This window comes from Lepisma saccharinum, chromosome 12, assembly GCF_977018435.1.
Source record: "Lepisma saccharinum chromosome 12, izLepSacc3.1, whole genome shotgun sequence".
Taxonomy (NCBI): domain Eukaryota; kingdom Metazoa; phylum Arthropoda; class Insecta; order Zygentoma; family Lepismatidae; genus Lepisma; species Lepisma saccharinum.
In genome coordinates, this window is record NC_139240.1 from 38287727 (window position 1) to 38312919 (window position 25193).

At 38.0% G+C, this 25193-nt stretch overlaps 1 protein-coding gene across 5 annotated transcripts in view; it reads left to right on the forward strand.

Moving 5' to 3' along the window:
* The first annotated feature begins 190 nt into the window (after window positions 1-190).
* Window positions 191-25193, forward strand: part of Pur-alpha (Purine-rich binding protein-alpha) — a 184530-nt gene continuing 159527 nt past the window's right edge. For 3 of the 5 annotated variants that reach the window (XM_083132129.1, XM_083132130.1, XM_083132133.1), the window contains exon 1: window positions 195-272. In XM_083132129.1, coding sequence (XP_082988255.1) covers window positions 218-272 — 55 coding nt within the window. In that variant the 5' untranslated portion in view covers window positions 195-217. Of the gene's footprint in view, window positions 273-25193 lie in introns of all 5 variants that reach the window. The other 2 variants (XM_083132131.1, XM_083132134.1) reach the window with 1 other exon arrangement.

Here is a 25193-nt window from a genome sequence, read left to right on the forward strand (position 1 = left end):
TTTCAAAATCTGATAATTTGTAGTATTGAGAAGAGAACACAATAGACAGACAATTTAAAAATGAATAGTATCATTTTTGTGATGTCGTAGTTCCTTATTATTAAAGAGAACTAGCTTGCACTAGTTTTATAACGTAATACTTTGCGGAAGTTGTTCCGGCGCATGAATAAATTCCACGGTCTGAAAACGAGGCTTAAAATCGCTTTCGACAAGGGACATGATGTCGGACCGAGAGAGTGGAGATGACCAGCCTCAGGGGCAAAGTACGAGCGGTAGTGACTTCTTGTTTTTGTTTATTTACAATGTTAAAGTTGAAATAGTTAATAGTTTTAATTTCAGTGATGTGCGGTGTGTGCAGTGTGAGATTTGCTTTTTTGAGGTTAATCAGTGCAAAGTTTAGACTAAACAAGATGGCGTGTTGACTACCAAATTTCATATATAAATTTTCATTCATACTAGCAGTATTGTTTATTATATCTAATGTAAGACCCTTTAGGGTGGTATGATGATGTATAAGGGCGCCATCTTAAGTTATATGAGCCTTGTAAGGTGTCTGAATACCAGCTAGCAGTATGTTGAATTTTGTGTCTGTCTTGATAACTCCTCCCCGGGATAACACTAGACAGCAGACACACTACTACACGTGTCATGTTAGATTTTAACAGTAAAACATTTTGAGCAAAAACTTACGTTCCATCTCGTTTATTCAGGGTATAATGCTATCATTGAATAACGCTTGTAGGCTTTTTTCGGGAAAACTGTACATGTTTTTGGTTCACCGCAAATTGTTGCAAATTCCTCGGTAACAAACTACTGCAGATGGAACGGGTTAAAGGGCAGCGGTATATAACGTTGGCAATGTGCAGATTGCAGTAGGCAACGTTTATTTTGCACAACTGGTTGTAAAAGCCTAAAGTTGATGTTTTTGGATGGAAATATATAAATTTGCCTTATGTTTGGCCCATATTGAGCCTATTCTGGTGACGAACGAAGCAAATGTTTACGAAATGTATGGAGAGAATAAATTCTAGGTCGTCTGTTATCCTCCTAACTTCACTTTGCAAAGAGATTAGTTGATAGTTTTCCTTTAGGGGCATCTGAATTGCAATTCTGGCTGGTCGAAACCTCGAACCCAGCATCTTAATATGATGATACAATTTATTAGCTGGTGTTGGCTGTTATACAGTTAAGCAGCTGTGTATATACCAACCTTTATACCAACATGTAAAGCAAGGAACCCCCCTTTTCATGTTACTTGTATATAAATGTGGAATCTTTTATTTTTTTAAAAAAACACATACATTCTGCTATCAGTGTTGATAGAATTGATTACTGCATAATGAATACATAATTATTTGTACTAAAATTTTGCCCCACATTATTTTAGTTCTTTATCCATTATTTGTGACCACAGAATTTTGGTCTCCGCAATGTTTACATTTGTGAGGAAATGAGTTCATTGAACCTAAATTTTGTTGTGTGAATTATATAAAGATTACATAAGTTATGAGGCATTAGTAAAATTGGGATGTAATTTTGTTACCTTACTTAGTCAAGCCACAAACTTTTAGACTGTTCTCCATTGGCGACGATGTTATAAAATATGGTTCTTGTGGATTATTCCATTGTATATAGGCCACATACTTGCACATATTTACATGTGTTGGAAAATCCACTCTTTAGTGCGAGTTAGCATTTTATTCGTGTGAAATACTGTTTTTGCACTCAACTCGAACTACTTGTTTTGGTTGTATTTTAAACCTGATTTTTAGTTACTAAATTTTGGGGTATGTTTATGTGAGCTTTCAAGAATTAACCCTGAACACTGCATATTTGGTAAGATGACTGTTGGCTATTTAAGTATTTGTTACCTTATTATTTTTCCTTATTTAACTTATTTGCAACATATAACGTTCTTCTGTACGTATGTCGGCTTTGATTTTTTGGATGGCACATGGCAAATATTAGTTTGTGGAGTGGATTCTGTTGCTTCCAGTTGATTTAAATAACTTGCTAATTATGCAAGGAATGATTGTAATAAACTTTCTAAAAACAGAGAATGGTAAAACTTTGACACTTTCCCAACACCTCTCACTCGTTCATTTTGTCACTTTTAACATTCGTACTTACCTATTCTGCATTGCGAAAGATTCTTGAAGGTGGTATTTTCCTTTTTTCACGAAAATAATGTTAATTTTTCACATTACAAGTAATTATTTCTCTTCCTTTTTTCGTTTGCATAAGACACAATATGGCGAGACAGCTTGACTGGCGTGGTACATCATCATTGAGTATGCAGTGTTTCCAACCTTGTCAACCAAAAAAATCCCCACGAACCATGCACGCTTAACCCCACAAACCATGCACGGCAAGGTTAGGTTCGGTCACGTTAGGCAAACATAGTTAAAGTTGTCATCTTCTTGCTAAAAACAGCGTGGTTGGAAACACTGAGAAGGAGTTACATCATCAAACATTCACAACATTTGGTTCACGTAGTGCAAGGAAATGAAAGGAACGACAATTGTGCTTTGGAGAGATATTTCTGTTCAAAAATACATGATTTCCCGGTGAAATAGATTGCACGATGAAAGAAAATACATCCACGAACTTCTAAATGCTACAGAAACTGATTTCCGTAAGTAGTTTCTTGTGTAAAAATGAAGAAATTCGCTGGGACCGTGTCGAAGTTTTACCCAGAGAACAGATATACATATTAACTGTGATTAATTACATATTGCCAGATACATGTGCATGTATAATGGAAACCTATTCATAGGAATTTTGTTGACTGAGAAGGATATATATGGCTGGGTGCCTGGAATTTTACATGGATGGTTATTTGTGGAAGTGTTACTTGTTTTTAACTATGATGGGAACGCGATACTTATGTAACAGCACAAAACACATGAATGGAATAGAAGAGAGGCTGACAACCTTGCTATTATGAGAAAGGCCAAATCAGATAATGCTTTGGCTAGTGGAAAAAAGTTTTTGATTTGTTAAATAAGAATATAACATATGTCGAAAATCATTTATTCATGATATACTTTCAATTTTTGACTAACTTACAACTCCAATGTGAGGAGATATTTAACGTAGAATTCATGTTTTTTTTCTATCTTTTTCCTAATACTGCCTAGCATTTTGACATGATTGAAATAAATGGCAGCTCATTATTTAAAACTATACGTCATCCTCTTACAAGTTGAATGATTATGTCCAACTTTTTGTTATTTGCTAGTTTTGTTTGCTTTGTCATTATTTGAGACAGGTGGGTGGTCCTTTACTTAATGTTTCGCAGTTCCTGTTATAGCATCATCCTTTGCTTCAAGCACTGAGGAATGAAATGAAACCATGTATAGGTTTAAGAAATGGGATGTTGGTTACCACAAAACTGTGGTTGATATCAACTGTTTGTTGCACCAAATTCTGTTTGTTAATGATAAAACCACACAGAGAGCTCTATGAGATGGATCGAGAATGTATGTGAGCATCTGCATGTATTGGGGCGTTCCATGAAAAGTAAATTATTGTTTTTACTTACATTAAGGTTTAAATGTTTGAGAATGCATGTAATTTTCATATTTCACCAACAATTATTAGTATCTGTAGCCTACATGGTTCTCAAACAAAGGGAAGTCAAACTTTGCTACATTTTTAAAGCATCATGCTAATGATTTTCATGCATTCAGGCTGTATCATCATTTTTTTTTTTCATTTGTTACCATACACCACAAATTGTGTGTGAACGTCACATGCATAATGCTGGAATGGCCCTATTTGTATGATTTTAGGTATCTTTGTAATAAAACCGTGTGCGTCTTGCTACAATTTTTTTTTCAGAATCTACTGATGTGCAGTTATTGTCATTACAACAGATGGTAAAGCTTGTTATATGTCTATTTGATGCATATACAGGATAATTAGGATTGAACATTTGGTTTAAAGTGGGATCCAAAAATATCAGATGGATTGGTGGCTTAATGATAAAAATATTTAGTGGTTCTGCAAACACTAGTATAGATACTAAGCAGGGTGAGTGAGGGGTTTGATTTTTTGATTGTTTAATTGTATTAGGTTATTTTATCTCTCTTTTCTGCCATTTGCCTAATCAAGACAATGGGGATGAATGATGATATGATAAGATGGACTTACACATACCCACATATGGACAACACAATACACTTGCAAAAATGCATTAATTCTTCCTCTCTGGTTTCATATTTTTACTGTTGGAGAATCCTCTATATATTCCGACGTGTGGAAAGATGTTGCTGAAAATTTCTCCCTCACAAAATTTTTTCTCATCTGACACCAATTTCTACAAGTAGTCTTGCAGTACAGTGGTGAATTTCACACAAACGCATATTTCCAGCAATTCCCAAGCTGTAAACTAAAATCACAATCGCACATTATTTACAAATCTGTATATCCAGTGTAGGGAAAATAAACATGTGCTGAGACACGCTCACATGAGCACATTCATACAAGTGACATGCAGACGCTTTAAAAACATAGCAAAGTTTGACTTCATTTGTTTGTGAAGCATATAGGCTGTAAGATGCTAATAATTTTTGTTGCTGAACTATGCCTTCACAAACATTTAAACATTAATGAAACTAAAGAAAATAATATCCAAATTGATTCATTTTGTTATTTACGTGGTGCAGGACCATGGAAGGAGGTGGGAATTTTTTAGAATGAAACTCTGCCAAGACAGAACAGTTATAAATATGACAATCTTCTGAATCGGCAATGCTGCTCTGATCTGCAGGCTCTGTTGGGCCATTAACCTGTTTTACGTAATATAAAATTGGTCTCAGTATGCGGAAAACACAAACAATGCATATATTTGATCCCCAAATATGGCCCGCTTAAGTAAAAACTTGCCATCTCGTAATACATTCTTTGTCTTTTATTAGTAAAAGCTGTTTGTATGCACACTAAAATAGTGAAAGAACGGTTTGAAAATTGCTAACAACGTAAAATTATAGCTGCTGTTGTGGAATGTCATGTTAGGTGCCACAGACCATTCAGTTTAGCTTGAGCTTTGGCCTTCAGATGCGCAGAAGCCTGTCGCTCAGCTTGACGATGCGAGAGTTCCACTGAGGTCAGAGTTGCTAACTGCCTTAACAATTACCTATATCCACAATCTGACTTTAGAGCTAATTGGTAGGGGTGTTTGGGACTTACTGGTGTCTGGATTTTATTTTATTTTATATAAAGGGACAGTTTGAGAAGATGATAGTTCAAGAAAGAGAATGACAGGATTCTTGGTGTTGGTGAAACCCCTTGGCAATAGAGGCATTCTCCCTCTCCAGAGGGGAGGGGGGCAGATTGTGTTACCATGAGGAAGGTGACTGTTGACTTGTGTTGCTTAGGGTGTTTTTATTCAATGGAAGCTGAGGTGAAAACTGGAAAAAAGATTGGAGGAAGCAAAGTGATACAGAGTCAGAGTAGAGAAATTCTCAATGTGCATAAGTTGATGAAGAAAGAAGCTGATAGTGGTCTTGTGTTGAATGTTAAACAATTGCAAAAGAGTTTCCGCAGCTACTGGTGTACTTTGAAATGCCTCTTAAATGAAAATGATTGCAACAAGGTAACTGGGAAGGGATTAGTAACGCCTAAGAAAACACGCAGATGAAAGAAATTGAAAAGATATGTGGACGAATTGGACGTGTGTTATTCGTAGAACAATTTCACAATCATGAAATACAATGTCCTACTTTTGATTTGTAAGTATTTTTTGTAATGAGACAACAGCATATATCCTTTGCTAGTTTCATGTCTAGTAGAATTGTAACTTCCACGAATGGCAACACTTCTCCTATAAGTCACGTGACATCTTCTGCAGACGACAAACATTTCCCGCTTTGTGCATGCCATAGCTCAGGCTAAACCGAATATGCTGTACTCACTTGCGCAAAGTGTTTGGGCTGGTAGGCTGTTCTGCTTCATGGTAAGGTAACATGCTAAGGTAATAGACATACTTTATTTCACAATAACACATCTATGCGAGCTAAAAACAGAAAACATTCATAAACAACATAATCTTCATAAACCATGCAAAATATTTCACTTTCTCAAGGAATACAGAGGGTCAAGGGTACCTGCTCTTTTGATGCAATAGAACATAGTAAATATAATTTTCTATTTAGGGTGTAGGAAGTAGAATTGTTTGCATATCAGGAAGGCTAAATGCAACTGGCAGGCTGGTGTGTAGCCGGATTTATGATGCTAGAACATCTAATACCTACCCACGGGCATCAATTGATACATAATTTTGTTTCTTATACATTTCTAAACAAAACCTCGTCTTCAATAATTTGGTGGTTAGTCAGTTCCCATTGTGGAGCCACTTCAGTATGGAACATCAAATATAGGAAACTTTGATCATAAGCCAATATATCATTAATCACTATGCTACTGGCAGGCCCCAAGAATAATTGCTATTTCATTGTTCAGCCAATAGTGGTAGTCATATATAACTGAAGAAGTTCAACTCTATTTATGCCTATGAATTTGAGGCTTTTTTTTTTCTTTGCTAGTGCAGGAAGCCAAATAAGTCACTTCAGTCAGGAGTGGCATGCTTCTCATAAATTTTTGAACTAGTAGACATATGTTGCATTAGTGCAGCAACTAGCATAACCTAATTTACCATATTTTTCAAACATAATTCAGTGAAACCCTGCTCATAACATGATATATGTTTGTAATAAATTAAATTTTACATATTGAAGAACTATGGTGATGGTGTGAAGAATATTGTGGACATGCTTACGGGAACCCCAGTAACCTTAAGAAACTATTTTTATTGTTAATGAGAAGAATGAGTACCTAAATTATGGCCCCACATGCAAAATATTGGAGCTTCGGGTCTAAATGTCTAATTTTCTGTTGAACAGACAATATGCATTGATACCTTGTTGCTTCTGTGGCTGAGGTTTTCAAATGGTAGAAAAAAGAAATCAGTTTTTGTGTTTTTCTGTGAGCATCTTTTCATCTGCTTTATTTAACTTCACTATTTCATTTAACCTGAACAGGCAGGAAAACCGCGTAAAATTAGGAAAATGCATTGATAGACATAGGTTATTGTAGATGTGATCTGTTGTCAGTTTTCAGTATAACAACTTTCGTTCATCATATAAATTTACTGTCTGTTCTGACAGAAATTTTACTTTATGCTGCATTCTGATAATCAAATAAAAATGTATTTTAAAATAAATGTGGAGTAAATGTACAATATGTTTGAAGAGAAAATGTTGGATAATGTAACGACATAACGTTGTAGTGTTGGATCTTAGTGATGTGTGGCAGCACACTAATGAAATAGTGAGTGTATTTAGTTTCCACTGCTTTGTGTGAACTACAGTTAGTTATTGGGATGGTTTTAGAATTTCCTTCATGAATGGGGATTATTAATTTATAGACTTTCCTTCTCTATGCCCACAGAAGAATTAGTGATTCAAGGATGTTTCTATTTGGCATGAGCGGATTTGACTTTGGGACATTCCACGGAAAGTGATCCTACTTCATGCAAATAACAAAATCAGTCAATCTGGAAATTATTATAGTTTTTATTTTCATTAAGGTTTAAATATTTGTGAATGCATACAATTTACATATTTTTCCAACAGAAATTGTTAGCATCGGTAGCCTTATGCTTCACAGACAAATAAAGTCAAACTTTGTTATATTTTTAAACCTTCACACACACAACACATCTTTGTTAACACTTTTCAGGCTATGTCATCACGCTCAAGTTTTTTCATTTGTTAGCAGACACCACAGAGTACTTCATAATTCCATGAAATCAGTTCATTATGAATATTTTAATCGAACAGCATTTTCAGAACCCTACCTTTTAAGTGTGATTGCCACACATGTAATGCTGGAATGCCCCCTTCAGTTTTAATTTAGAGACTTTCAACTTAAAGTAAATCCAACTAGTGTGAAAACTCCTGTGGACCTCAGAGACTGAAACTTGGCCTAGAAATGTTCCCCACAAGTAGTCATGTTTGGATGTTAGGGTATTTTCTCATACATTGTAAACTAGAAAAGATGTACCAATGATTGATCCACACTACCCTCCCCCAAAATTTTCCTGAAATGTTTCAACCTGTTTTATGGTCATTTTGGCACCTTACACCACTTCACTCCCTGAAAAAAAAATGGAAATTGTGGATAAAACCCTGAAAAGAGAGACTCCGATCCTTTTCTACCCAATGGTGTCAAGGTTTTGCAGAGAGTTCTTCATTGGTCAAGGTCAGCTCAATGTTCTTGTACCATGTCTCATCCAGTTTGTTTTCCTTGTTCTTTTAATCATATAAAATTCAGATGTGTAGAGGATTGGCATCCTATCCCAGTGGAGGGGCTGCTTCTGGGTGTACATGGGACATTAGATGTTGGTGCTCCAACTCTTGTTCTTTTTTTATGGGGTGACTTTCTTCACTCACTCCAATCCTCCCCCCTTTCTCATCTGGGCTTGGGACTGGCACTGTCTGTTTCAAAAGAGACATTTTGTTTTGGAATGTAGGCATTGGGCAAAACTCGGCTGGCTTATGTATATGGTTTACAGTCCATTATAATTTATATAGTGGCCCAAAAGTCATTGCGGCATTTGAAATTTGCTCTTTTTCTCATTCCTGACCAATTCAAAAATGTAAATACCATGAGAACACGAGGCAGCTGTTCACATATGGAACAACATAGTTCTTGTGTTCCATGTTCTATTCATGTAGAAATATTGTTCACTGTGTATGTCATGTGCTAAAATAGGAATTATGACAACCAGTAGTTGTAGTTGCCAATGAAAGAATATTATTGATTCTATTTTATTTTCCATACTCAAAGCAGCATACAAATACTCTTGTAGCCAGGCCCACAAGATTTGGTGAAGGTATTGCTGCATTGGAAGGGTCAAAATCTAAATTGCACTTGGAAAATATGTATAGTGTTATAACTTAAATTTAAAAGAAATACCTATCCTGCCATGTTCACAAGGGCTAATCAGTGACAGGTGAATGGAATGCAGGAAATATTTTTCTTTTGGAATATGAGGAATTTCATTTGATGTTGCACTTTAGTGTTAAAACAAATTAGGAAAATTGTAAAATTTCTCATCCTATGAGCAGAGCTGTAACAGAATATTTTGCGTTCGGGACACAACGGTCATGTTGCTAGGGTGCGGTTAGGCTTAGATAAGTGGTTATTTAACATTTAGTGGATGGATGGGATATCTTTCTCTTGCGCAGGTATTTCCATTGAGGACACCACCACCACATTGCAGCAATTAACGTACCATTTCTTTAAAACTGCACACAATATTACACTTATGTCTTTTTTTAATTAGTATACATATAAAGATATGGCATGCTCAAATTACAAAACAATATACTCATTGTTACTATTGAAATTCCAGAAATTGTTTCCGTAAGCTGTCAACACTGCCATTGTTATACATTAATATATTTTCACAAGAAGTATCAGCCTGTTTCAATGAAACTTTGCATGGTTATAGGAATATGCCACTGCTACATAAATTTTTCATTCATCTTGGTCTATTGTGAGGGCCACAGGGGCATGCCATATTCATTTTTTTAAAAAAATTCTAATTTTCTTCTTCCTTTGACACTCATTTTAGGGATGCACAATGTAGAAATTTTACCTCCACTAAAAGTCCTGGCTTTAGGCAAGGAAACAAAACTGATTTCACATCTCTATGACAGATAGTTATCTATTTAAGATTTTTTTGTACTTCACGGCAAATTTGAAAAGTACATGCTTGAAACGGTCCCGTCATGAGAGGTATCAAGGCATGCAAAGCTCTGTTCACTAGAGGTTAATGATCATTATTTGCAAACCTTATAGTGCCTCTATATGTCCATTAATCTATAGTAACTATTCGGAGATGGAGCAGTACAGATTTTCTTGTCACATTGCCCAGTTTTGAAGGGTGCAAATGGCCACACGTGCCGATGCACCGAAAAATTTTAAATCAATCAATTGTTAATCTGAAAATGCAGTAGGTCAATATGTGGGTAACTTCAGAAAGGGTCAATCACTCTTTACACCCTGCAGGGAACAAGTGTAATATAGACAGTATTGGGCACTTGCAGTTTACCTCCTATTTGCTCTACAATTTATGCTGGTTCTTTCTTGAAATGATTGTGTAGCATGCAGTAATTGCAATTCTGACAGAATGTTCGCAAGTAATAGCAAATGAAGAACATTGAGATCTGGGTTATTTCTCATGTTGCAGTTGTAAGATCTCCAAGTTGATGTTAGATAAAGCTTATTGATGTCATTACTCAATGTGTTTCGACTCCCATGTATTTCATATGGAGAATGAAAAACTCAATAGTCATCTTTCACTAATCAGAGTAATGCTTTGAGATTTTTCATAACCAGCCAGTTCTTCTTCAACTATTCTTCTTTCCAATCACGTGCATTGTGCATTTCTATTAAGTAACATGTTCGTAGAGTACTTAAGACAGTAATACTTCCATAGGCACATGTTTTGTTTTTAAAACATTGGTTCACTGGTTACACTGCTATTTAAGTTAAGAATTTGACTGAATTGGAATGTAGTTGATCTCCATTTGGCAATGTTACTTGAATTTATCTCTCACTCGCTCCACTCGGTTCTTTCCCAATGATACATGTACAGTGTGTTAAAAAGTACTTAACGAAATGAAAGTCATAATTCTCCAAGGAAAACAGTTATTTAGTTCATTCAAAGTGAAAATTACATAAGAACTCGTGGAATTTATGAATGGATGCATGATGAAGCCCACATTCAAAATTAGCCACCACAGAAGCTTGTATGCTGCAGTTCCAGTTCGTCTGGACTTTGCTATCAAATACTTCGTGCAGAATGCTGTTCATGTGTCTTCTGGGCTACTGTCATTTTTGTAATATTCTTTCTCCAGAAAGATAATTCCTTGATGGCTATACGCATCATATTTTCATGACATATTCTACTGCAGTCTGAGAATTAATGAATATGCAAACTAAATATACTTCCCAGTGAATTTTGAAGCTGGTATGTCTTGACACAGAAGAAAAATATTAGCTTGTTTTTGTAAAGGCTCCTCCTTTCTTTACACCCTGTTTGTTGTGAAATTCTATCTTCGGCGATAGTAGGTCTCCCTCTCTAGCTCGTCATAATCTACGAAGGAAATTGTATCCCCTGTCCTGTCCCTAAGTTCATCATGATGAACTGGCTTTGCAGTACATTTTACGAATTTCTTTTATGTATCTTCAGTTTGCTTTTAACTAGTAAAAAATGTTGGCTAATTACGTTATTAAGTGGTCTACTTTCGATCTTGCTACCCAGGTTCAAATACCAGTGTGGACATGCATATTCTGTGTGTCTTCATCAATTCCATTGTAACATCGCTCCTTGTTGCCAAAAAGTGGCAGAAAAGGGATGCTAAATAACAAAAGTACAAAATACAAGTTAAAACATTCACCCAAACATTTGCCTATTTCCCTTTCTTACTCCTTTTAAAACATAGGCTCTAATGTTTTAATTTCATTTTATATTGTTTCTATCCTGATAATACATTTTTTTAGTGCCTCCAAATGCCTATTTTGAACTCAAAAGAGTTTTCAAAAGAGCTTATTTTCATAATCTTAACTAAAGTTACCTTACCTTCTTTTCACAGTTTGCTTACTCCTGCCTTCTTTACCTACTTTGACTCTCTCCACACTACACTGTAGAAGGTACCATATTTCGCTGCATAATCGTCGCACCCTGTTTTTGCAGTCCAAAAGTTTGTGCATAACATTTCATGGTATAATCCAGAATTCATGTTGCGTCAAAGTTCCTTGAACTAGCATAGCATTTCGTTCACAGTGCTTTGTAAAACATCTCTAACTTGCAGTTTCTGTTCATCATAATTTCAAGTGATGTACCAGCTAATAGTTTTGTAATAGGGATAAAAGTATAAATGGTCCAAGAAGGCAATATCGATTAACTGATAATTTAAAATTAGTTCTGTGCCTACTTGACGCAGTTCCCTCATTGATGCACTGTCTAGATTAACTGTTGTTGTGTATTGCATAATGTGATGAGGTGGCAGATGAACTTTTATAATCTTAAATCAGACTATGTTCTTGTACAGGGGTCATTCAGAAAAATAAGCGTTTGCCAATTAAATAAGCACAAAATGATTTGGAACAAATAACTTCATTGCACATTGAAGTACATACCTTGTACGAATTTTCAGCAATTTTTGAAACACTTATCATAACGTGACATCATGTTTTGTACCCCTGTATCGTAGAACGATGCAGCCTGTGATGCATGTTGGAAAAGTGCCGACAGGGTGAATCGTCTGGTTCTCTGTAATCTTCTCTTCCACTGCATGGACCAAGTCGTCAACCACCACAAATGGTCGCCAACTGAGTTTCTCATTTTGCACATTGTTCCACCCTTCATTGAACAGTTGCACCCATCTCCATACCATCGAGGCACTCATGATCTGATCCTCATACACCTCACCAATTCGAAGGTGGATTTCAAATGCTGACGTATTTCATGCATTCAAATATTGGATCACAGACTGCATTTCACAAACGGTGTGCATCTTGATTTTCTTGAACATCATCATAGGCCACTGTGAAGCATCTGCACTACTATTCTTCCTCTAATTTACGTCTGTGCCTCGCCAATGGGCAAACAACTCTGTACACATGTGCACCCTCACGATCACGGCACTGCTGTGCCACTAATTGCAGATGGAACTTACTTTCTGGACGTACTATATAGTTCATACCAACTGGATGTGCATAATTCCTCTGGCATGCCATTATGATCATGTAGCATTAAGTCAGTCACAGTCAACGGTGAAACACATCACATATTCTGCTTTCTCTACACATTAAGTTGACTGCTGGATTCATGATCTTGCTGTTGACATAGGGTGTTTATTTTTGAATATCCCTTCATCAATTTATCTAATCACCATTCATCTTCAACATTGCAATGAGCCAAATAGCAGAAAAAAGGTGCTCTACCACACTTTGCTCCACTGTTGCAACCTGTATGCTTCAGTAATCACCACAGCGATCAGAGTTGCTGTTAAACCATGCTGAGATAGGGAAGGAGGGGAAAGATCTGTCCTTGCTTCCCTCTCACCCTACATTTCTACTATCCCTGCCTTGACCTTAAAACTGACATGATATATATATATCTGATTTGTTTTGAACTTGTGAAATTCACTAGAATTGGCAACCAACCATTATGGATTAGGGTGTTCATCCCATGGTGGTTCCGTGGAGACCTAAATGGGGCATTTACGTTAGCCATACTGGATTTCACCCTGCCTTGGAGGGTTGGCCCTTTGCATTGAGTCAGTGGTAGACCAAATTACGATGACCTGAGATTTCTGTATGCATATATGTGCATTTGTGTTATTGATACAAAGTACCTCACTACTTATCTGGGCATCTCATTCTCTGGTTCTCTAGTTGAGCCTGGGTGTTGGTTCCAAAGTCTCTATGCCCATCTTGCTGGCTGGTGGGAAGTGCCATTCATCAGAATTCAGAACAGGACCTGACTTTGCCACATGCCTCTGGTGGTCCTGCAATGGCATGGGTTCCTCTCTGCTGGTAGCACTTGCACTCTGGCAAACTCATTGTCGGTTTCCTGTGGATTCCTTGTGGTCTTCTGCTAATGCAGGTTCTTCACCCATTTTGTAGTATTCTCAGGAAGTTGGGCAATAACTTGGATTTGTTCAAGACAAGGCTGGTAGCCTGTCTGAATTTTTTTCGAAAATTAAATTTAAATTCAGTCAAGAAGTAGGCCTCTTGAATGTAAGTAAAAGCCTCCATTTAGGTCTCCAGGGAATCACCCTGAGACAGTTAACCTTAGTTCATAATGCGGTGGAGGCACTGGTTAAAGCCTGATAATGCTTTTATTTTGATCTTTGTCAGTTAAATAGGGAAGTTGAAAAGATGAGTTGCAGAAGAGAAATGACATTTGGTGGTCTGCCACCAGTGCAATATGTATCAACATGCTTGCGTCCACAACTATAGCAGTTAATATACTTGACACAATTCAATCTGGCAAATAAGTTGAAATGAAAGCTCTAATTTTAAATTGGTATCTGATCAATAAATGGGAATTCTTCTAATTTCGCATATTTTAGCTAAAGTATAGTATTTCATAATCACATGATTTCGTAAATTATAAAATGCAAATATTAAACAAACCAAACTTTTTAAACTGTAAACTGTAAAGCCTGACAATATTAGAATATTTGCTAGGTTGATGTGATTGCAGACTAGTAATTAATTATATAGGGGCTCTCCCCGATAGTGTAGTGGTAAGGTCGTCGGCTTGCAATCCACGGGTCCCGGGCTTGATACCCAGTCAAGGTGCATAGTGGTTCTGATCTTACTTTAAACTGTAGGTTCAGTCCCTATTAATCTTACTGTGCATGAAGTAGACTTAAGAAATGAAATCAATCAATCAATAGCAATTAATAATATGTTTGAGCAGTGCAACTTGATGTTTAAGAAGAGTTTAATTTTTCTTTCCTGCTGCCATGCTGAATAAAACTGTTCACATTATCACATTTAAAAAAAATACTTCTGTGGCAATGACCCCAGCAGAACCATAATATTTGAAGCTAATAATATTCACTGACTTTTTATGGATTTAATCCATATAATCAACAAAAATGGGGGATGTTCTACAGAAAAACCACATCCCTTTGTTTGAAACATTGTTCTATAAAATGTGACACATTGTCTTTCCAACAGCACTGGCTACCATTTGAAGTCATGTTTTTGTTGCACTTCATGTTTCATAATAATATCACACTCATAACCATGGTAATCTTTAGCAATTACTTTTTCATTTCCACATGATAAATTCTGCATTTCATCCTTTTTGCTGCTCTTCAGATGGTTAACAACAGCAGTCAAGAATATTCTTGTTGAATGCCTCGTACTGCCCAAACAGCATGGGGACATGCTTGTAAAGTAATGGAACACCGGGTTATTCTACAATTTCACAATGGGGTACACAGTGCAATTATACTGCTAAGAAATTAAAAAGGAATCCAATAGAAGAGTTCAGACTTACTTCAGTTGCTGGTGGAGGGAACTTTGCACTGTGATATGAATTGAAATTCAAATTATAGGTTTAATCCCAATTAGCCTACCAGAGCTTAATGTGGGCTCAAACAGGGACATTACGTCATTGACAATAGCGTATGCAGAGTTTTTTGTTTTTTTCGGAGAGGGCCGGAATTGTAATGGTCGATATTCCATAACTGTTCTGGTTGGGACTACAATTTTTCGTAATTATCGATTTTAGCCTTCGTTTTAAAGTTGTTGAAAGGCAAATTGGAGTTCATTTTAAGGGGAATTTCAATTTACCACTTTAGTTTTTCCCTAGAGTTCTTTACCGTTTTCACGTGAACATTTTTTTAATGTTATCTATTTCTGGAGGGGATGTAGCCTCATTTTCCCCCTCCACTCCCGATATGTATAAAACTAAGTCACCATTTAGCTATCGAGTAATGGTGATTGATGTTTTAGTCTAAAAAGGCTGCTCCCTTTTAGATCTAAAAATCTAGCGATCATTCACTGAGGCGACATCAAAAACTGCCAATAAATAGCCATCGAACCCGCGAGCAACAGCTGAAAAATCAGTGTCGCGGTGGTCTAATAAGTAGGCGGTCCGAATACCATACAGTAAGAGACATCCTCCGTTGGTAAACGGCTTTGGTGCCCACGCAGCATCTTATCAATTGGTTCCTGCAGATAAAGGCACCTGGAGCATCGTGCTGATCACATCACCTCCACCATGACCCACATCGGTTGTGTATGTGTTCGAGTCCTACTTCCACACATCTTCGTGCCGTTAATTCATCACTTGCGCACATACTTCAGTACAAGGAGTTACTTAAAATTGATTGAATTAATTATTTTTTTGGGTCCGTCGGCACATGTGGCCATTGTGCACCCTTTAAAGGAGAGAACGTCCTCAGAAACAGTGTAATAAAACACTGTCATCAATTTCCAACAGGGATGATAAACAGTTGGGAACACTAGAAGCTTGTGTGAGGAAAATTAAATCGGCATATTCGATAAGAATTTACCGAACACTTAACATTACATACAAGAAAATGAACTTTCAACCGCAAGATTCCAAGTAAATCAAAGTGTCGACAGGAAATAAACACAAGATAGGATGCTACGTTCGGCGAATTTACAGAAGTGCAACGTTATAAGCCCTAAAAAGTACAATACAAGCAGATTTCAGTTTCAGGAATGGGCGATAGGAACGTGTATGTGCTAACTCTGTGCTTAGGTTTTCCCTTTGAAATAGTAAAACGCATCATGTGACGGTCGCCTCAGGCGACGGCGATTGAAGTTGTTTTATGGAAGGTGCACTTCGCTTGGCATGCTGGGAGAAACGTGTTGCGTAATGTATTGTAAGCCACTTTCAATGTAGTCGCTTGCAAGGATATGTAAATGAAAACTACATCATGTTAGTGCAGGGTCTGTTAGTAGGAAAATAATTATTTCTTTATTTTACTTCGCCTTTCTGCCATTTTTTGGCTTATTGCGAAGAGTGATACTAGCGACGGCTCAAGATAAAAATTTCACCCGGGCAAGGTGGATTTTTGGCACCTTCTTCTTCCTCTGCCACCCCTAAGTTTCAACCCTTGTCCCCTACTTCCCACCTCCCCCCAATAAAATACCTTGACGATGTTATATATTTACGGTTTTCATAACGAGAAATAATAGCCTTTCTTAAATACTTCAAATGTTACTGTTAAGGAATAAGTTTATTGTAGTTATGTATTTATTTAATACCTAGACAATATCAGTAGGTCCGTAATCTCTTAGTTTAAATAGCTGCATGAATTTGCAATAGACTTCCTGTTATGCAGAAGTAACTTACATTACCTCTTGTCTACACAAATCCAACTCATTGTAGAACAAATAACCACACACACACATAACGTTTTGGAACTACTTAATGGGAACGCCCCGGGCAGTCGCCCGACCCTTAAGCCGCCCTGGGTGATAAGGTGAAATGGATAAAAGGACAGTCGCAAACACACAAGGTCAGCACACAACACAGGTTTCACAGATAATTATGTGGGCTGAGAGTCCATACGCCAGAGCCTCGCTAGTCCGCAATGCGGTCCAGGCTGTACTACTACGTGATAGTGAGGTTGACATTTGAGCCATTAGAAAGGTCACCATGAAAACAATGATTTGTTGGCAAAAAATATTTCAGAGCAAAGCATAATAAAAGTGAAGGAATTCGTTGTGGCATCTCACCAATCAGATTGTTTTAGGAGACTACTATTTTCTTTTCTGTCATCTGATTCTGGCTTGTGCAGCCTGTCCTGCCGCTAGGGTGTGAAATGTTGCTATTGATTGGCTCAAGTCGCTCCGGTCTGAAATCTCCCTTAGTTAATTACCGTTATGGCATTGTATGCAGCATTAGTGGGATTTCGGTGTTTTTTATTTGGCGTAGACGAGTCATATTTTGATCACACTTAAGAACGCTGGTATGTAAAATTCATTTTATTAAAACAGTCACTATACTAGTTTTGCACGGTGGTTCGGATCACACTTTAAAGATAAATAACCAGTCTCGATTAGCCCCATCTGAGCATAGTGGTCTTAAAAACAAAACTAAAGGTTTTAAAAGTAACAATGTAAACTTGTATGACGTCACATACAAGATTGAATCAAAGAACGAATGGTGTTCTAAATCTGTATCTGATATAGGAAAACAGATGGGAAGAGAAAATATTTTATGAACTGGTTGTAAATCTAAATACAGCAGCAAAATTGCTACTTTTTGAACATTCCTCGTACAAACGCAGAGAATATTCAACATGGCTTAAAATGGCGGCACTGAAATAGTTGACGCCACCTGCGATTCTCTTTATTTTATTCGGAGACGAAGCGAAGTGTGAGGAAACTCCATCGGGGATTGATTTTCGCAATTAGAAACCTGCAATGTTGTAATTAAACCCCAGCTGCCAGTTCGATTCGCAATCTAGAACTTGTAGTGAATCTTTGTCTGCGAAATATTGGAGAATTACAGTTGTAAGGGACCCAGAACTAAAGAATGAAATGGAATTCAAAGGAAATCGAAGCGATAAATGTCTATGCACTTCAGTTATGATAGAGAAACTAGTAATATTTAAACATGACTCGCTTGTGGCATTGCCCACGCATCCAAGAAGCTCTATATCCTTATTTTTCTTTAACGTCGCGTTCCTAGCACGTTTTAGCTAATCGCGGCGGTGAGGATGAATGCTATAATTGGATGAAATTAATGAAGAGAGACTCTGGGACTCTAAACTTGAACCTTTCGTTGAAGGAATCTTGCAAGGATGACACCAAAATGTCAACCCCTTTTCCATGTAGTACGCAGTCTACTGGATGTTTCAGACTAAGGAGAGTTTGGAGTCTGTACTGTCAGCCAGTATAAGCCTCCGTTGGTTTTGTGTCCTGTCCAGATGCACTTGTGATTGTCCTTTCGCCATCATCATACCAACATTCATCTCTCGTCTTCACAATTACCCAAAATTGACAGAAGAACGATGTAAAATAAAATTAATCAATGGATTGTACGTCAGCCATTTTATCCGTAAGTTGATGTGAACAGGAGTGTACATTGGGTCGAGTTCAGATACATGTCAATTTTCACCTTTATTTTGAGATTGGGGAAATATTTATGTATCAGAACCTGTACATTCAGAATCCAAAATGTGTCAATTGACACAACCCATGTTGACTCCAGTAACATTAAAAGTATATAAAATATAAATGATGCACTTTCAGTGCACCGATATTCACAGTGAAATGCATCAAAAGGTACTTTATCAGCTGTTCCTGATAATACACAGTTGAGATCAGTCATTTAAAAGAAACCAAAATTTCACATTTAACAGTCAATTGATGCACCAAAGATGCATCGACCTTGGTTTGATGCATTTCGAGTCCTGTGCGTACTTTATTTTCCGCCATTGTTATTTCCGTATGTCGGTATTCTTTCAGGACGTGAAGTCTTCGCAAGAATATTATCGAATTGCCGAACACTCATACGTGGCTAAAGATGGGTGCTCTCCGATGGCGTAGTGGTAACGTCGTCGCATTGTAATCTAGGGGTCCCGGGATCAATATCCTCTGAGGTGTTACAGGTGCTCGTTTTGTTCGCGATATACGATATAATTTCCCAAAATCAACGATTTATCAACACCCACAAACTTTTCGAAGCAACCCAATTTAACCCTTATACGTCGGGTTAATTGTTTTTTTTTTAGACTTTTGGAGCATACTGTAACTCGGTTAATGCTCGGAAATACGTTTTGAGTGCTGCTACACGAGCCTTGAGGCTTCATATTAGTAAAATTTAATTTGATTCTGGATATATTTTGGAGGAGAGGGAGCAATTTCCCTCCCCCGAAAAAAAGAATACGGGTTATATATTAGAAGGATGTTTTTCCCCCCAACGTATCTGTTGCAAGTGCGCAGTTCTTGTCACGAAAATGGAACACACATCAGGTAACATGCAGTTAATGTTTTGAACCCTCACGTCCCGGCGTGGAGTCCGACGGATTTCAAATGTCGTAAAAAAAATATTTTTTTAAAACTTTAGTTTTCTATTTGGTAAATGTTTTTTTTTTCGACAATAGGCTTATAGTCTAATCTGTACTAAACAGATCGAGCTAAAATTTGTAACTCTTGCATTTGTAGTTACTGAGATAGCCTATACATTTTTATTGGAAACCTTGCAAGATTTGAAATTTCCCGCTAAAAAAACTGCTTTTACATTAGAGTGCGCAATTCTTTCCACGAGAATGGAATACATATCGGGCAGTGCGCATGTATTGGTTTGAACCCTCACGTCCTAGCTTTTCCTACGTGGGGCACGCCGAGGTTCGAATTTCGTAAAAAGGAAGACAAAAACATTACGTCTACTATTTTGTGAATGAAAATTGAGATTTTTCGACCATAGGCTTGTAGCTTAGACTGTACTGAAATATGAAACTGGCATTAATTTGTAACTCTAGCATTCGTAGTTACTGAGGGATACATTTTTATTTAAAACCTTGCGCAATTTTAAACTTCCCGTTGAAAACGCCGAAAAAGCTTCGGTCGTGTGATTGTATCCTTATACCCTCTTAAAGCGACTTTACAATCCTCCCAGATTAATTCTGGACATAACCATGCCCTGAATATAACAAGGTAACGTTGTCATCTGAAATGAATGTAGGTTAGATCCTTCCGATCGAAAGTATCGCGATAATTGCTGACTTTAATAATTACACGGCATGCAGTTTGTAAACCTTGTTTGGAAGGTGGTGATGCGTGTTATATTGTTGTTGCCTGCCTTTATATTCGAGACCTTATCAGCAGCATAAAGCCTAGACAATATTGATATTTCTCCTTCGCTTGCAAGGTCAGTCAGTACTAAAGCCTGAATCACACGGAACTGGATTTCCAGTAGGAATGCCCTAGTTGGCACTGGGCTAGCTACCCATTTGCTAGTTTTCGCCTCACATGGTACTTGTTTCCGTACTTGTCGATAGACTTTTCTTCCCATAAGACATTGCGGAGAGCAGACAATCTGTAAAGATGGACGAGCAATTTGAAGAATGTTGTAGGAGAATTACTGCTTTGTGCTTTTATTAAAAATTAAAAAGAAGCAAAGTATGGAATAGAGATTGGCTTCAGAAAAATATGATAATCAATACTACCTACAAGATTTTTAATTTACTTGGCTATGCATGTTCATACATGAGATTTGCAGGAACCATTCCCAAATTTTTTTAAAAATCAAACATTGTATTTAATACACTTGTAATAATAAGGATTTTCATTTTCGGCTAATCATATTTGTCACGTCATCGCTTTGCATAAATACCTAAATGATAATGAACTGCACACGAATGCACTGCACGTCATCTCTTTCCTTTTTTTAAAAATCGAGAAACTAACAAAAACAGCCATCACTCGGAAACCACACACAAGAACTCCCCTTTGCAAATTCACAGATTATGTTCACATGGCCAAACTTTGCTCTGATTGGCTGTTCCACAGAATCCAGTCGAGGAAAGCCAGTAGCAATTAGAACATGTCCTATTCCTGCAAACCAGTCAAGCAGCCTTCACATCCGGGCAGGTAGCCAGTTCAGCGCCAACTAACTGGATATCCAGTTCCGTGTTATTCGGCCTTTAGTATCTCGGGAGTTCATTATTTCAGTTTGTCTGAACCCACAACCAGGATAATCGGTTGCGGTGCTGTGCTGTCTTGGCGTTGGCTCTCTGCATGTTGGGTGTCCGTCTGCTGGTAGGAGTGGATATTTATCAACAGAGACGTGCGTTGGTTTTAGTCTTGATAAATGGCTTTTAATAAAGACATTTTCTTCAATTCACGAGACCTGCCGGCCTCCGTAGTGTTAGAAGTAGCACAGCGCGCTACGACGCCAAGGATCCCGGGTTCGAAGCCCGGCATGGGTGTTCTTAGTGAGTGTCCCTTCAACAATTTTATCGTATCTTCATCACTTATCCTCATCTTTGCGATTAGCCAAAAGTGGCAAAACCGGGAAGTAAAATAAAGCAAATCAATCAGCAGGGTTCATCCCTGGGGTAGCTTATTACCTTATTTCGTGATTAGCGACATCGGCCTCATCCAATCTGTACAAAAGTATTCACTTAACATACACTGCCGAGAGACCGAGGCAATATTGAGAGATTTGACACCGAAACGACAAACGACACGGGCCGCTTCAGTCTAAAGCAAAACATTAATTCAAAACATTCGCATGCGCGAACAACAGACCGAGGCGACATGATTCACGGTATTGATAAAACGGTCCAGTGCGAAGGACACGTTCAGCGTGTGTCGCTTCCGTTCGAAAAGTTGCATTTATTTCTGAAAGCACTTGTCCAAGAGACAGGTGGTCCTAAGAAATATGTAATCTACGATATCAGACCTTTTTCATTATTCGCGGCCATCTGCACCCTATTTGCGCAGGCGAGTTTCAAAACAAACCTTTCCTTTCTTTACGGAAATTAGTAAGCGAGTGGATGAAGAAAGAACCCATTCAGTTAATGAACGGTGCATTTGATAACTTTCTCCATGCTAAGACGAAATGGAATTAATTTCGTCTTGTACTATTGTTCGGCATTTGTAACATGCTCCAGCAAATGTAGTTTGTCGATAGAGGGCCAAAGCAGCAGAACGTTTTCTTTTGTGGGTATTCTCTGATCTATCCTGGCTGCGCTGGATGTCCTTTTATCAGTTCCATCATTGTTTACTCTCGTCTTCGCGGTTAACCAAAAGTGGCAGAAAAGCGAAGTCAAATGAACCAAATTTGTCAATCTCGATCCATCCTCGCGTTTAGCCAAAGTAAACAAGAAGTAAGGAAAGTAACGGTACAAATAGAACATGATGAAAAACTGTTTTGTTAATTTTTTTTGCTGTGTACCGTAGTTACAATTTCACATTTCCGTCCGACTAAATTAACTTGTTGAATGTAATTTACTTCATGCAACCCTTTGATAAAACAGTCTATTTTGGGAAGAAGTAAGTCTCGGTAATCTGAGCTGATATCTGTACGTTTCGATTTTTCTCTCAATTTGTGTGTGCGTGGGTAAACTTAAATTAGAATTCATCTTACTACTCAACGTGGTACAAAATGTCGCCAGTTCGATATTTTCCCCTTCAGTTCCAATCCACAGCGAATCCAGTGAAAAGGGAGGAGGATTCATTTTCGATTATCACAGGGAGAGATAGCACGCACGTACTCATAATCACCATGTCAATATCTACGACCATAACTTTTCGTAATTATCGATCAAGCGTCAAGTATTGGCAGCTGAGACGGACACTTCTTCCAGAGTAGAATCAGTTACCTTTCATTAGCCCGGAATATATACTATTTCTTCGCAAACGTCAGTTTTTCAACACTGAAAGATTTTTTCGTGATTATGATAATGCAACCTATTTGTCATCCATGTTGCACTTTTAACCTTTCTCGAGGGCTCTTGACACCCTTTTCAAATTTTAGACAAGGGTTTCAGATGAGGATTTTTACTCTTACACTCTGAACGGTGCAAAATGGCATATGTGCGGACGCACCCAAATTTTCCATTCATTTATCCATCCATTACAACCGATGTGCGAGTGTGTATCGGATCGGTGTAGTCGACTTTCTATCACACCACCGAAGTCCTCATGTTTGAATCGGTATTTCTGAATGTCCATTGGTTAGTTTCATCTAATTGCCTCGGTCTGTTCGACCATGTGCTGTAAATGCTTGCTTATAGAATGAAGGTGCTCTTGTCGTTTGTCAGTTCGGTGTGAAACCCCATGTCGCTTCGGTCAGAAAGCTCCCTTACGATCTCGCCATCGCAGGTTCCAGCTTCGAGTCCTGATCTCTCCTGTCTTAAGACGAATCATCTGGGAACGGCTATTTTGCCGAACTTTACACGCTTGAAACTACATGCGAAAGAGTAATCAGTACTCGTATCTGTAACAACCAATATAGGCATATCTTTTAGTGCAATATTCTGCCACTTTGTTGTAATTTTTATGGATGTAAACATGTAGTCTCCTTTCTATACAGTTTAAAAAGTAAATGTCCAAATATGCAGCTTAGTTTGCATTGAAAGTAAATGTCCAAATATGCAGCTTATTTTGCATTGAAGCCATCTGGTAACAAACGTACATTTATTAAGGAGGCCAGCGAACCATCGAGGTTCTTCAAGGACATTGTGGAATTTTATATCTGATCGATAGAATATTGATTATCGGCACGGTGAATTTTAAGTCGATAAGTTATCGGTATCGAACAAAATTTCATGCCGGTCCATCCCTACGTAAAGCTATTTTGGACCCCATATCTCGAACAGACGTCGGACCTTGTAGCTCTAATAAACATAAAGTTGAAGCCCTGATTCGAACGTCAGTTCTGTATCTGTGACACAGCTCGAGAGGAAGTTGACCGGACGGATATCTGGTTTCCAGCCGGCATCTGTTTTCGTGAGAAGCGCTGTTGTTACTTCTTTTACCTGCATTGTTTAGATACCCATTCATTCACGGCGACGTTATACTCCCAAGACCTGCGCATTTTATATAAAAATAGCACAACATAACCTAGCAAAGGTAAGCGCAACCCTACTTTAAGAAATCTCTAAAGGAACTAAAGTGGCATCTTATCTACTCCACGTGGACTTGACAAGAGCTGCCAGTTCCTAAAACGGACGCTATTGATGGGAAAAGTTTGAGGGAAGGATATACTGGGCTCCACTCGGACGTGACTGTTTACGCCTGTAACAGAGGGAATTGATCATCGGAACTTCCTTTGAAGTAAAGTGACGTTCGAATCAGGACCTCAGCTTTACGATGAATATGTGGATATCTCAAGTAGTTCAAGACTGCGCGTCGGGTTTTCGACCCAGTTTGAATTGCAGACATTTAATTGTTGTTGCGTGATCGATTACGTCTGAGTAAAAACTTTTTCTCATGCAGATACATCTTTGCCTCACGGTCGGTCTCGTGTTGCCAATTGTTGCGTTGGAGTAGTTTCAATGAATGAAATAGTGTTTGCGTGCCACTTGCCTAACGTGAGCCGATTCCCAGCAGTTTCCGCAAAATCAGAAGTGGCGTGAGGTGGAATGTGGCAGAAAATGTCCCCTCCCTCCCTTTTCCGTGTTATTCGCTTGACACGTTACTTGTTGACTGGTTCACCTTCTGGCAAGATCCTAGCCAGCTCGTGGAATGGAACGTTCACCTTCCAGTAAAGTTGAAGTCCTGATTCGAACGACAGTTCGGTATATGTGACATAGCTCGCGATGAAGCCGATCTGGTTTCGAGCCAGCACCTGTTTTCTGATAACCACTGTTGTCACTTTTACCTGCAGTGTTTAGGGAATTTTAAATTTCCCGCCGAAAACAAGCACTGCGACGACGTTACACTCTCGAGGTCTCCGCGTTGTATATAAAAAATAGCAAAACACAATAACACAATCTAGCAAAGTTAACCGCAACCTCATGTTATGAAATATCTAAAGAAACTGAATTGGCAACATCTCATTTACTCCACGTGACTTAACAAGTACTGTCAGTTCGTAAAACGGACGCTATTGGTGGGAAAGGTTTGATGGGAGGTTATACTGGGCTCTACGTGGTTGT